Source organism: Acinonyx jubatus, chromosome B2, assembly GCF_027475565.1.
Source record: "Acinonyx jubatus isolate Ajub_Pintada_27869175 chromosome B2, VMU_Ajub_asm_v1.0, whole genome shotgun sequence".
NCBI classification, from domain to species: domain Eukaryota; kingdom Metazoa; phylum Chordata; class Mammalia; order Carnivora; family Felidae; genus Acinonyx; species Acinonyx jubatus.
The window spans coordinates 114,316,425-114,330,171 of NC_069385.1; the positions used below are offsets into that span (position 1 = coordinate 114,316,425).

Genomic DNA, 13,747 nt, shown 5'->3' on the forward strand with positions numbered 1-13,747 from the left:
TTTGTAACAGCATTTTAAAATAATGCTTGGGGCACCTGGGTGGTTCAGTTGGTTAAGTGTCTGACTTCAGCTCAGATCGTGATCTCACAGTCCATGAGTTCGCTCTGTGCTGACAGCTCAAAGCCTGGACCCGCTTCTGATTCTGTGTCTCCCTCTCTCTCTGTTCCTCCCCAGCTCGTGCTCTGTCAATCTCTGTCTCTCAAAAATAAATGAATGTTAAAAAAAATTTTGTTTTAAATAAAATAATGCTTAATTTGTTCCTACTGTTGCAGCTGGAGATTAAGAGAGAAAGAATGGGAGATTAGGGGTCCATAAAGATATACTCAAAAATGAACAGTTCTTATAAATATATTATTTAATAACACTTTAAATTAATATGCTGAGAATATACACATAAGAACAGAACATTTATACATATATATTAATACACATCATTTTTTTTCAATTAACATACAATGTTATACTCAGTGCTCATCATGGTAAGCATACTCTTAATCCCCTTTATCTGTATCAATCCCCCATCCACTTCCCCTCTGGTAATGATCAGTTTGTTCTCTGTAGTTAAGGGTCCATTTTTTGGTTTGTCTCTTTTTTTTCCTTTGTTCTTTTTGTTTCTTAAATTCCACAGATGAATGAAATCATATCCTATTTGTCTTTCTCTGACTTATTTCACTTAGCATTATACTCTCTAGATCCACCCATGTTGTTGCCAATGACAAGATTTCATTCTTTTTTATGGCTGAGTAATATTCTATTGCTGAGTAATATTTTACACCACATATATTCATATACACCACATCTTCTTTATCCATTCATCTGTCAACGGCTACTTGGGCTGCTTCCATAATTTGGCTATTGTAAATAATGCTGCAATAAACATAGGGGTACATATATCTTTTTGAATTAGCGTTTTTGTATTCTTTGGGTAAATACCCAGTAGTGAAATTATTGGATCATATGGTAATTCTATTTTTAACTTTTTGAGGACCTCCATGCTGTTTTCCACAGTGGCTGCAAACTTCCACAGTTTGCATTGCCACCAACAGTGCATGACGGTTCCCTTTTTTCTACATCCTTGCCAACACTTGTTTCTTGTTTTTAATTTTAGCCATTCTGACAGGTGTGAGGTGATATCTCACTGTGGTTTCAATTTGCATTTCCCTGATGGTGAGTGATGTTGAGCATCTTTTCACATCGGTATTTGGTATTTCACATTTGGCCATCGGTATCTCTTCTTTGGAGAAATATCTGTTCATGTCTTCTGCCCATTTTTAAATTGGATTACTTGTCGGGGGGGGGTTGGTGTTGACTTGTATAAGCTCTTTATATATTTTGGATACTAACCCTTTATTGGATTTGTTATTTGCAAATATCTTCTCCCATTCAGTAGGCTGTCTTCTAGTTTTGTTGACTGTTTCCTGCTGTGCAGCTTATTTTGATGCAGTCCCAACAGTTTATTTTTGCTTTTGTTTCCTTTACCTCAGAAGATATATCTAGAAAAATGTTGCTATGGCTGATGTCAGAGAAATTACTGCTTGCACTCTTTTCTAGGATTTTTATGGTTTCAGGTCTCTCACATTTAGGCCCTTAATCCATTGAATGTATTTTTGTGTATGCTGTAAGAAAGTGGTCCAGTTTTCCCAATACCATTTGTTGAAGAGACTTTTTCCCATTGCATATTCTTGCCTCCTTTGTCGAAGATTAATTGACCATATAATTCTGGGTTTATTTCTGGGCTTTCTATTCTGTCCCATTGATCTATGCATCTGTTTTTGTGCCAGTACCATACTGGCTTTGATTACTACAGCTTTGTAGTGTAACTTGAAATCTGGGGCTGTGATACCTCCAATTTTGCTCTTGTTTTTCAAGATTGCTATGGCTATTTGGGGTCTTTTGTGGTCCTATACAAATTTTAGGGTTATCTGTTCTTAAATGAATTTCTATGTCATAAATTATAAATTTCTTAATTATTAAATTTATTGTACACATATAATGGCAATAAACTATTTTATAAATAAAAATATTATATTTAAGAAAAGCGTTCAAGATTATTTCCATAAAGGAGAGTGCTCATAGGGCAAAGCCCATCATTTTATTTTGGGATAAGGACATTCATGTTTGGTTGTAGAACTGTTCCCGCCTTTAAATATTAAATCCACACATCAATTCTCTCACTTTTAGCTCTTTCCTTCACATCCAATTCCTTGACTTTGCAGATACCTACTCCAGGCTCTAAACTCATCTACTTTCTACATGCCACCTCCCTGCTTTCTTCATTTTCCACTCCAATCAGTCTTGAATCCAAGGTCATCCCCTCTTCATCCCCATGACACCCTCTTATCAAAATCCCAACCCTGAATCCATGCAGCTCCATTTTCTCCAGACAGAGGAAGCTGAGCCATGCCAGGCTAAAACCACACAAAAGTACCTACTGGTGCCACAAGACATCCAGGCACATGCCTTGTCCACACACAGCCCAGCAGTTATTTCAAATCTTCTCCATCTTCTTCCAATATCCAATCTCAACACTTCCCCTTTCCTTCACTCTAGTCAGAGAAGATCCTTTCCAACTTCATGAAATATATCAAAACCGTCATTAGAAAAAGCCCTCAACTTCTCTCTACCATATTTTCAGACTTTTCTCTTCAACTGCATCCTTTTTTCTTCTTCTTCCCTTGAAATATTTCTCACTCACTTCCTAATGCAGAGCAAATGGTTGTTTTGCCCCCACCGCGTCACTAAAACTGCTCTTCCAATGACCTCCTAGTTGCTAAACCCATTGATATTTTCAGTTCTTATCTTACTTGACCAACAGCAACCTTTAGCCCTGTTAACCACTCCCAAATTCCTGAAATGTTGCCTTGCTGTACTAGTCAGTGTTCTCCAGAGTAACAGAGCCAACAATAGGATATAGGTAGGTAGGTAGGCAGGCAGGCAGATAGATAAATTGATTGATTGATTGACTGAGTATAAGGAAGTAGCTCATGTGATTATGGAGGCTGACAAATCCCAAGGTCTGCTGTTGGCAAGCTGGAGACTCAAGACAGCTGACGGTGTAATTTCAGTCTGAAGGCCTGCAGGCTAGAGACCCAGGAAGGGCTGATGTTTCAGTCTGAGTCCAAAGGCAGGAAAAGAAAACCCATGTCCCAGCTCAAGGAAGTACAGCAGGAGGAAAGTCCTTCTCACTTACCAGGTCAGCGTTTTGTTCTATTCAGCTGATTTGATGAGGATTCCCACATTGGACAGGGCAATCTGCTTTACTCAGTGCACTGATTCAAATGTTAACTTCATCCAGAAGCACTCTCACAGGCACTCAGAATAGTGTTTGACTGAATGTCTGGTACCTCGTGGCCCAATCAAGTTGACACACAAAATGAACCATCACATTTGCCCTCTGAGATACGTCACCATTTACTTCTCCTACCTTTTGCCTACTACCCTTTCTTGGTCTCTGTAGGTGGCTCCCCTTGTATGTCAGTGGTCCTCAGCGTTCTGTTTGGGGTATTTTCCCCTTCAGCCTACTCTCCCTGGGGGATTTTATTCTCTCTTATGATCCCAGTAACCATCTGTACACATTTGTATTACTAGCCAGGTCTCACCTCTGAGCTCTCAGCTCTATGTTGAGAAGCCTTGAAGTCCTCATGAGTCACATCATGTTGTCCATCCCAGAGCAATAGCTGTCTCATGTCCTGATGTGGGTAGCAATTTCATAAGATCATTTGATGGGGCATTTTTGTCACAAGTGTCAACCACAATGCTTACTTGAGTACACTTAACACATGGATTTTTCCACAACTGTGTGTGAAAGGTCTTAAATCAACAGCTCTTCTGCTCCAGCACTTATGGTTTCCCAGTTTGTAAATATTTATCTTGACAGCCAATTTAGTGGATGTTGGAATGGCTGTAGCTCTGATATCATGTAGTATGCTTCTTGCCTTTGGGTATCATGATAAATTCTCAAATCCGCCTGATAACAGTTGAATTCCTCAAAGCAGCTATCGAGGCCTACTTTAATGACTTCCAACCATTGCTCTGGAAGATAATGTCCAGAAGATTATGTGGCAGAAAAATTTAAATGTGTGTGGTCCATGGAGGGGAGTATATAATTAGCATGTGTAGGGACTCTGTAGTCACTCCATGCAATTTTCTTTTCAGCATTTTCAAATTCAACAATCCCCCAAAAATAAATTCATGCTTGACTAATATCTTCCCCCAAATATTTTCCTCTTCCTGAGTTATTTCCAAGGCAGAAACCCAGTCATCACCCTTAACTCCAGGATCTCCCTCATCCCCACATCCAATCAATCAGAAGTCTTGCTCAATACACCTGCTAAATATCTGTGAAATCTTCCACTTCTCCCCACCCACACTACCAATGCCTTACTTAATTCAGGCCATCTAACCTCTTGTGTGGATTATTGGAATTGCTTAAATGGCCTCCCTGGATACCCTCTGTCTTCCCCACTCTAACCTACCCTCCACACAGCAACCAAACTGATCTTCCCAAGACAGAGGAAAATGTCACTCCCCCCAACTATAACCTCCAATGATTGCTCACTGTTCTTAGGATAAAACTCCATAATAGGGGCTGATCACTTCAGCCGCATTTTCTCCTTTCCACTAATTTGTGTGCCCTTGAGCAAGCGAGTTAACTTCTTATTGCTTCCATTTTCTCATCTATAACATGGAATCATAACAGATTTGTTACAAGAGTTAATTCCTCTAAAGTGATAGTAACAATGTTCAACACATGTTATTGAGATATTGTTAGCTTATATTATTACATCTCTTTAGGAACTCTACAATCCAACCACACAGAATGCGTTTCACTTCCGCAAGAAGGCCATGCTCTCTCTCACCTCCCTGGCTTCCCACTCTTGTCTACCCATAATACTTCCTTCTCCACCCAACCCCCAGTCCTCTCCTCTCCTCATCCGTAACCTGGTGATCCCTAGTTGTCCTTCAGGTCTTAGCTTAGATATCTAATGCTCTAGAAAGCATTCTATGTCCTTAGTCTGAGCTGGCTGCCCCCTTTCTGTGTTCTCTTGGTTCCCAGTACTATTTCTACTTAAACCTTAACCACCTGTTACTGTCTGTTCTCTAGGACAAGTCCTATAAAGTCAGAGACTGTGGTAATGCTAGAATCTAGCACAGTGCCTGGCACGTAGTAGGTATTCAGTAAATACTTGTGGAACGAATGAATGCTGAGAACTATGCCAGGGGTTCAGAGGCTAACTTCTTAGAAGGGGTTAGATAACTCCAAAAGGGCAGGGGAAAATGAAAAATCTGGCCCCCTCATATTTAGGCAACTGAAGGGGAGGTAATAGAGATTCTGTTTTCCATTTCCCAAATTTCAGGACCTGTTGCAGAAGGGTGAGGAGGTTCTTCAGATGGAAGTAGGAAGATAGCCGTTGCTGCTCTGTGAGGGTTGCACACTTGGAGACAAGATCTCATGACTAGAGACGTTCATTGGGAAATCAGCCCGCTCACAAGGTCAGGCCTTAAGTCGTACCTGGTGGCCTGAGTCAAGGGCACTGCCATCTCCAAAGTCACACCATGCCTGGGAAGGATTCTTCCAAAAATCATTAGGATGCTACCTAGGACAACCTGTGCCCGTGCTGCAAGAAACCAAAGCTGGTTTATAATCCCAAGAGGGAGGACTAATATCCAGATTAGTGTGGCTCAGGATGAAGTGCAGTTCACACCACCCAGCAACAAGGCTCCACCCCTGGAGAGATGCCCAGTACCCCAGTCACAGTGCCTATTCCCAATCACTGTTAAAGGACTCCTGTAGGAAGATGGCTTGAGTAAGCATGATGGGGCATACTGACTGATGGCCCTGCTGAGAACTGAGACTCTGCTGCTGTTGATTATATCCCTGTCCTCCACCAAGCATCCAACTGCATTCAATGGCTATGAGAACGTAGGTCATTAAAGAAGTGGGGATGCAGCGGGTGGTGTAGCCTCTGTCTTCTCCCTGGACCTCTGGGATTAGGCCTAGGCCCCTATGGCTACGGGACTGATGGTCAGCAGCCATTTTGTTGAGAAACTGGAGATTCTTAAAGTGTCAGTGATTCCAAAGATGACTAAGTGTGGCCTAGAGTAGTGGGGAGGGCCGTTCTGCCTCTGCACGCACACCACTACCATCCTGGAGCAATTCTAGAGAACCAGGAAGGAGACAGCACCCTTGGCCTGACCAGTGCCTTTTTCACCAGAAACTGGGAAGACCTGGAGTGAGAAGGCCTTCGGAATCAACCATGTTGGGAGGTGCCAGTGATGTTTTGGTAAATATTTTAACTGGCTATCCCAGCGGGGGCGAGGGCTCTGATTTGTGGCATTCTGCCAATTTCCATGGTACAAATAATCCCACCGTGACTGATTTCAGACTACCAAACATGACGTCGCTGAATGTAGAATTAGGAACAGACACGCACAATCAGCTCCTGAGAGCCAGGGCAGCACAGGGAGAAGCCTGTGTAAGGAGGGGAGGAACCAAGAAGAGCTACAAGGTCAGGAGAGTCCTCACAGCTAGGCATAAACTCACAAAGGCACATGTCCTGAAAATCTGCCCACTATCACCCACCAACTAGGTTAAGTTTGGTGTCAATGCTCACTTCAGAAACATTTGGCTGTGCCTACCCGGGCTGAAGTAGTGTCACCTGAAGCTCCCTCAGTGGTCACCCAGGTGACTGCCTGCATAGAACTGTGGTCGTCTTAGGTAGTTCAGAGGGGGTTCTTCAGGGCCTGCCTTCCATGCTGTGAGGGCCCAAACTTGCCTAGAGATGCCCTTGAAGGCCCCTCGAAAGAGCTGGTCCCTACATCCTAAGGGGTGGTAAATAGATGGAGGACCCTCTGGTCCTCCCAGACCCCAGGTCCTCAAGGTGTGAAATTCCAGCTTAATATCTTGCAGTCGATCCAGTCCCAGCCTACAGGCTCTTTGTTTGAGGAATATGAAAACACATCCAACATACTAGCTCCACGGGCAGCATTGCTAAATCTGGCAAAACCTTTGTGGGAAGGTTTTGACCTTTTGACCCCTCCCAGAACAGACTATAGGCTCACAGCAGAGCTTTTTTGCTTTTTCAGTGCCATACCCCAAACACCTAGAACTGTGCCTAGTAAAAAAATGGGCATTCAGTAACTATTGCTGAACTTACTGAAAACATCCAGAATTCAAATGGCCACTCTATGACAAAAAAGTTACATCAGATTTAAGTATTCACAGAACCCAAAGGGAAGTGGGTAGCAGAGACAGTAGGTCTGGAAATTAGATCTGAGGTGGGGATCTGGGTTAGACTTTGGTAAAGCAACCACAAACAGAAAATAACGCCTGGAGATTACATTAGTGAGCTCTGGCAACCCACAATGGGTACATTGCTTGGGGATGCTGCAGACAAAAGAATTAGAGCCATGTATTTATTGAGCACCTACTACAGATTCAGCCCTTTCCTGGGATTCATATGCTCTTCTAAACATGACAAAAAAATAAAAAAATAGGCTCAGTCAGTTGAGCATCTGACTCTTGATTTCGGCTCAGGTCATGATTCCAGGGTCATGGGATCAAGCCCCACATTGGGCTCCACACTGAGCATGGATTTTCTCTCTCTCTGTCTCTGTCTCTCTCTCTCCCCTTCTGCCCCTCACCCCCACTCATGCTCTCTCTCTAAAAGAAAAAAGAAAAAAATTTTAAAAACGCAATAAAATCAGTTGAACAAGACAGTTCATTACTTTTCATCAATACAAGCTCAATACAATACACCAATCTTCTCCCCAGAAGCCCCTATTCTTACGGCCTCAACTCTCATTTATCAAAAAAGCTAAAAGAATTGACCAAGTGGGAAGTTCAGAACAAGCCCTTGGCCTACTGTTACCAGTGGCAGCATTCTGCTCAAATCAGGCCCTGCACCTGTTAACAACACTGCATCTCTTAGATTAGGGACAGTGATTACAAGATTCTCTTAACTTTCTTAATTCTTAGGTTAGGACCACAATGCAAATTAGATGTTCCTTCTCTTAATTTTTGTGTCGAACAGAGTTAATTGTAGGATTCTTTAGAGGCTTAGAATGTGTTGTTACAAAGAACATACTTAGGGCATCCCTAAATTTCTAGGTTATCTTTAGATGTCAAGTGGGGAGATTTTATCCAGAGTCAGGATGTTAAAAGCTAATGGGTGGCTGGAGAGAACTGTCCATTCCAGGCACTCTTGCAGCTATGATGACTACCTGGATAGTCCAGAGGAAAAAAGCAGTGAGAGAGAAGGGCTGGAGATAACGAGAGGATTTATGTCTTTCTGTAAAAACAGCAGCTTCCAATCAGAGAAACAGATGACGAGTATCCAGCTACCTAACCCTGCCTGGGCAGTCGGATTGCTGAGATGAAGCATGCTTAGAGGTAGAGTAAGCCCTTTCTAGGTTAACGTAATCAGATGTATATGGGACACCTGCCACTCATTGCAAAGTGCTTCGCAGAGCTAGCTGGCTGCATTCATCTGTGTAATAAAGCCAGAATCTGAAACAAACCCTTTACCCAGTTTCTCAGAGCCCTGTTGTTGAGAACATGCCTTTAATTAGAGCTAGACTACACAGTAATGGGGCTCAGCTATACTGTGGTTTGGTGCTGCAGGCAGAAAAGTTACCATGTGTTTTTCTAGGCAAGCAAAATGTAGATGATGTTTAGTATCAGATATCTCTCCAGGGGAAGAACATACTGTAGCTCAGAGAAATAATGCAAAAGTTTGGGTTAGTTTTTGGTTTGTCTTTTAAAAATAGAACATTCAGATTTTTGTTTGTGAGCAGTGCAATAACTGGGATAATTATTTAGGCCTCACAATAGCACATCAGGACATTCAAGGGATGAAGAAACGGAGGCCCAGAGAGATTGACTAACTTGCTCAAGGTCACATAGTTAGTTACAAATGGCAGGACTGGGATTCAAACCCAGCTAGTCTGACTTCCAAATGTTAAGTTTTCTTTTTCTTAGGTCTGTATTTAAGAGCTTACTTTCTTAACCTGTGTTAAGAACATGGTTCTTGAGAAGAACATGGTGTTCTGAAGGGAGAGGCTGTAAGTCACCCTGTGTGCAGGCGGAGGAGGGAATGGTCAGTCTGTGAGATTAGTCTTTGGCAGATGGCTTTCAGGCTCTTCCAGTCAAGATGTTTCTTCTTCAAGGATCTTTGCTCTAATGATAAGAGTGTTCACTGCAGCATTGTTGTTGTTTTTATATTTTTTAGCATTGTTTTTTTAAGAGTAAAAAGTGGGATGCACTGATCCATAACAAGCCCAACAGCTCTTGGCAGTCCTACGGCTCATGTCGGTTACCATGGAACCTTGGAAGGTTGCCACCACCACCACTGGGGGCAAGGAGATACAAAAGTGTGAGAACCTCAAAATGAGACAACGTATTTGTAAATACCTAAACCAACCAACCAACCAACAATGCTGTGGCAAGAACCAGATAACTGTACAAACTACACAGTTCATGCTCTGTTTTCTAGCGCCCAAGACAACTTATAAGGATTTCTGTGGCAATGTGAAACATATTTTACTGGAAATGAGGTTGATTTTCTCAAGCTCCCAAATGTAAATGTAAATGGCTATTCATTCAAAGTAATAGTTGCACTGTCTTCTCCTTGAATGGTTGGGAGACCAATTTTATCTTAGATAGTCTGCCTTAGGTTTACTTTTGTGCTGTAGTGTTTTGTGGAATTGAGAGCCTAATTGATTTCATTCTTATTTCAGCGCAGATTGTAGGAACTTCAGATGGAAGTAGTTATGTTATAGATTCTTATGGAACCAGACTTAAAAGACTATCACTAATGAAACATTTAGGAAAATAGTTACAACCATAAATTTATTTACTTATTTATTTAACCATAAATTTTTAAAAAAGAAACACTGACCTTCCTTGATTTTTAAATTTTTTAAATTAAAAAAAAATGTTTATTTTTGACAGAGAGAGAGTGAGCACAAGCAAGGAAGGGACAGAGAGGGAGACAGAGGATCTGAAGCGGGCTCTGCACTGAGAGTGGAGAGCCTGATGTGGGGCTTGAACTCACTAACTGGGGGATCATGACTTGAGCTGAAGTCAGATCCTGAACCGACTGAGCCACCCAGAGGCCCCCAACCGCTTTGATTTTAAAAGAGAACTCCCAGTATGTGGATTTCCAAACTTTCCTTTTTTCCTTCCTTGCATAACATCTTATGGGTTCTATGGAATTTTTTGTTATTTTTGCTTTGTTGTTTTAAAGTATATAGTCCGAGATTTATTTAATACGATTTTGAGAGCTGTGTGAAAAAAAAGGAAGTAAAAGGTTTAAAGCAACCTAGACCAAAAACAGACTGGAAAAACAAACTATGGTACAAACACACAATGGAATAATGGGAATATATAACTAAGAAACAGCAAGTTCCTCATGTTCTGATATGGAACCATCACAAAGATATATCTGAAAGAAGCAAGGTATACAGAGTGTAGAGTCTCTCATAATTCATGTGAAAGAAGGGAAAAGACTATGTGTATGTTTGCTTGTACAGTCAGAGATGTCTCGAAAGGTACCCAAAGAACTAGTAACACCCATCACCTCAGTGCAGGGAAGTGGTCACTGGGGGGCAAGGGTGACAGGCTTCTCACTTTAGGTCCTTCTGTGCCTTCTGATTTTAAGGTATGTGACCATATTACCTATTCAAAAAATGTATATGTGCACTCTTCTAAAAGTGAATGTGTGAGCTTAAAAAACCAAATATACAAAAATTTATACATGCTCACGCCATCATATAAACAGAACACATGTACACGGGAAAGTCAGTGTTGCAAATCTACCACCCCTAGAAAGCTGGTGAGTCAACAGTTACCAATCCTTAATGAAAACACAGGGGTATAAATAAAGCATACAAAGTATGATTCTCTAGGTAGACAGTAAAAAGGGAGAGGAAAATACCTTTCCATCTGGAAGTAAATTGCTGAACGACATAATGCGCAGTTTCATAATCTTACTAGAGAGCTCCTCGTTTCAAATGACTACTCTTCAGCTTCCTGCATCTTCCCTCATTCTCCTCACTGGTAACCAAGGAGACCACAGGTTTTCCTAAGCTTCTATCTCCCAAACATCAAACTAGTTTTCTTTCTGTTTAAAAAGGAGAAGCAGTAAAAGATAAATGATTTTTAATAATAAATAAGTAAATAAGTAAGTAAGTAAGTAAGTAAATAAATAAATAAATAAATAAATAAAATAATACCATGTTCTCATAAAACCATTGCCCTTGTTTTCTGACACCGGGTAAAATAGATTTGGGAAGTGCCTGGCTGGCTCAGTTGGTGGAACATGTCATTCTTGAACTCAGGGTCATAAGTTTGAGCCCCATGTTGGGTGTGGGGTTTACTTAAAAAATATATATAATAATAATAATTAATAAATAAAATAGTTTGGGAACCACTTCTAAACCTCAGCTGAAAGAGGAAACCAACCCTGTTTCAAAACCAGGTAAACAGTGACCCACCTCTGGAATGAAAAGGAAAAACAACAGTCAGGGCCTTAACAGAGCCCGTCTGCGATGGTCATGATCTTGGGCTTGGCTTCTTATGCTGACATTCACTTGAGTCTATCATCTGATACAGTCACTTTCTTGGTTGCAATTTATGAGCTGCCAGTGTTTACTTGTGAGACTGTGTGGGAGCTGGAAGGGAAGAAGATAAATACACCAAAGCCCAGCTGCACAACTGATAGGCTTTACATTTTATTTCCAGGAAATGACATCTTGTTTTCACAAAGAGGTATGCCATCTTCTCCAAGAGAAGCTGTCTTAGCTTTTAGGGGCAGCCGTCAGGGTACACCCAACCCGTCCAAAACAAATGTCGACAGAGGTGCTTCCGAGGTACCGAAACAGTAACAACAACAATAAATTTAAAAAGCAGAACAGAAATACATAACCCATTCAACACGCAGTGAAGCCGAGTCTATTGAGTACCCTGAAGCAGTCAGTGCGGTGAGGACCAGTGGCTCTTCAGACAATGGTGGCCGCAAGGCTGGCCGACATGGAGGCTCAGGAGGACTTCCTAACTCAGTCTCTGTCCCACGTGGCTCCATCCCATGCTCTATCTAGGAGCGGCCCAAGACCTGTCCACAGAGAATCCTCTAGACCATCCCAAGCTCCAAGCTCCCACTGCGTGGCAGTCCTTCGAATGCCCCTGGAGCATGGTCTTCAGGACAGTCTTTTTGCTTTGAAGAGAAAGAAAAGAGAATTAAAGGAGGAGCCTGCATTTCCCTGGCCTGGCCTCCCTGCTGCCACGCTCCACCTCTTCCCCACACAGTGAACCAAGAAAACAGACCTCAGAGTACATCACTCTGTTCAGAGCCTGATCCTCATTCGTCCCAAGAGTAAGAGTTCAAGTCCCATTCCTTCCAAAGGCCCCTGAGGTCCTACAAAATCTGTGCTGCCCCACCTCCTAGTCCTCCCCCAACACACGCTCCATTCCAGCCACACCGACAGCTTTGCTGCCCCTCCACCTCCCCAAGTGCACTCCCCACGTGACACTCTTCCCCACGTGGCAACACGGCTGCTGCCTTCAGGGCTTTACTCTAGTACTGCCTTATTGGTGATGCCTTCCTAGGCTACCTTATCAAAAATGGCAATGCTCTTCCCATCACTCCCTGATCCCTTGCTTTGTTTTTCTCCATAGCACTAATCACATCAAACTTATTAGATTTTCACTTCTCTTTCTATTTCTGGAACCTAGAGCAGCTTGGCACAAAGCTGGCCCTCAATGAACATGTGTTGGAGAATGAAGGAATTATATACACAGCACTAGGCAGGGAGAGGTGGGGACAGTGGGGTGGGAGGGACAATTTACTGCTATTTACTGTTTCTGCTTCCTCAATTCGGGGAAGCAGGGATCCTGGCCTAAGGACACAACAAAGCCACCAAGGAGACTGTCCCCTTCCCTGAGACTGAGGTCCTAAAGACTTGGTAGGAGGACTGAAAGGATTGTAAAAGTTCCTTTTCTCCACTTGTGGGCAGCCTTAGAGAGCTGAGAGCCAAGCAAGACTCTCTTGCGTGCAGCTAATGGCCTCACCTAGTAGCTCACAGAAAAATACAGAAGCCACAAAAAAGAAATTCTCTCAAGCAAATTTCCTTGCCCACCCTCCCACGTGAAGCCCTTCTCTCTAGAAGACAGGATGTACCCTTTCACTTAAAAAAACCTTTTTTTAATGTTTTATTTATTTTTGAGAGAGAAAGAGCGCAAGCAGGGGGTGGGGGCCGAGAGACGGACACAGAATCCGAAGCAGGTTCCAGGCTTCAAGCTGTCAGCACAGAGACCAACATGGGGCTCAAACCCATGAACCGTGAGAACATGACCTGAGCCAAAGTCGGAAGCTTAATAGACCGAGCCACCCAGGCACCCCACCCTCCCACTTTTAAAGGCTAATCCCCCCATCTGTGCTCTGCATTCCCTACCCTGCCTTCCAAAGAATCTGGCCCTACCCACCATCCCAGGTTCCCAGCATCTCCTTCACAGGCTCAGCAACTGAACACCACACAGAGCTCTCATTTCTTTAAAACAAAACAAAACAAAACAAAACAAAACAAAACAAAACAAAACAAAACAAAACCTTCCTCCTCCAACTACAGCCTTCTCTTCATGCTGCCCCTATGGTCTTAGTCGTAGCCAAATTTCTTAGAAGACCTGGTCTATCTTACTTTTCTGTTTTCTCTACTCCTTAATCTCACATTCATTCTCCAATTCACTGAA

At 42.4% G+C, this 13,747-nt stretch overlaps 1 protein-coding gene and 1 pseudogene across 5 annotated transcripts in view; one reads left to right on the forward strand and one right to left on the reverse strand.

Moving 5' to 3' along the window:
* Positions 1-8,869: 8,869 nt before the first annotated feature.
* Positions 8,870-11,507, forward strand: LOC106972747 (TM2 domain-containing protein 1-like; annotated as a pseudogene).
* A 202-nt stretch (positions 11,508-11,709) lies between these two features.
* The window catches only part of RNF8 (ring finger protein 8), a 33,276-nt gene continuing 31,238 nt past the window's right edge, over positions 11,710-13,747 (reverse strand). For all 5 annotated transcript variants that reach the window (XM_053222866.1, XM_027057847.2, XM_027057848.2 and 2 more), the window contains one exon: positions 11,710-12,215. In XM_053222866.1, the coding sequence (XP_053078841.1) occupies positions 12,199-12,215 (17 nt within the window). In that variant the 3' untranslated portion in view covers positions 11,710-12,198. The remainder of the gene's footprint in view (positions 12,216-13,747) is intronic.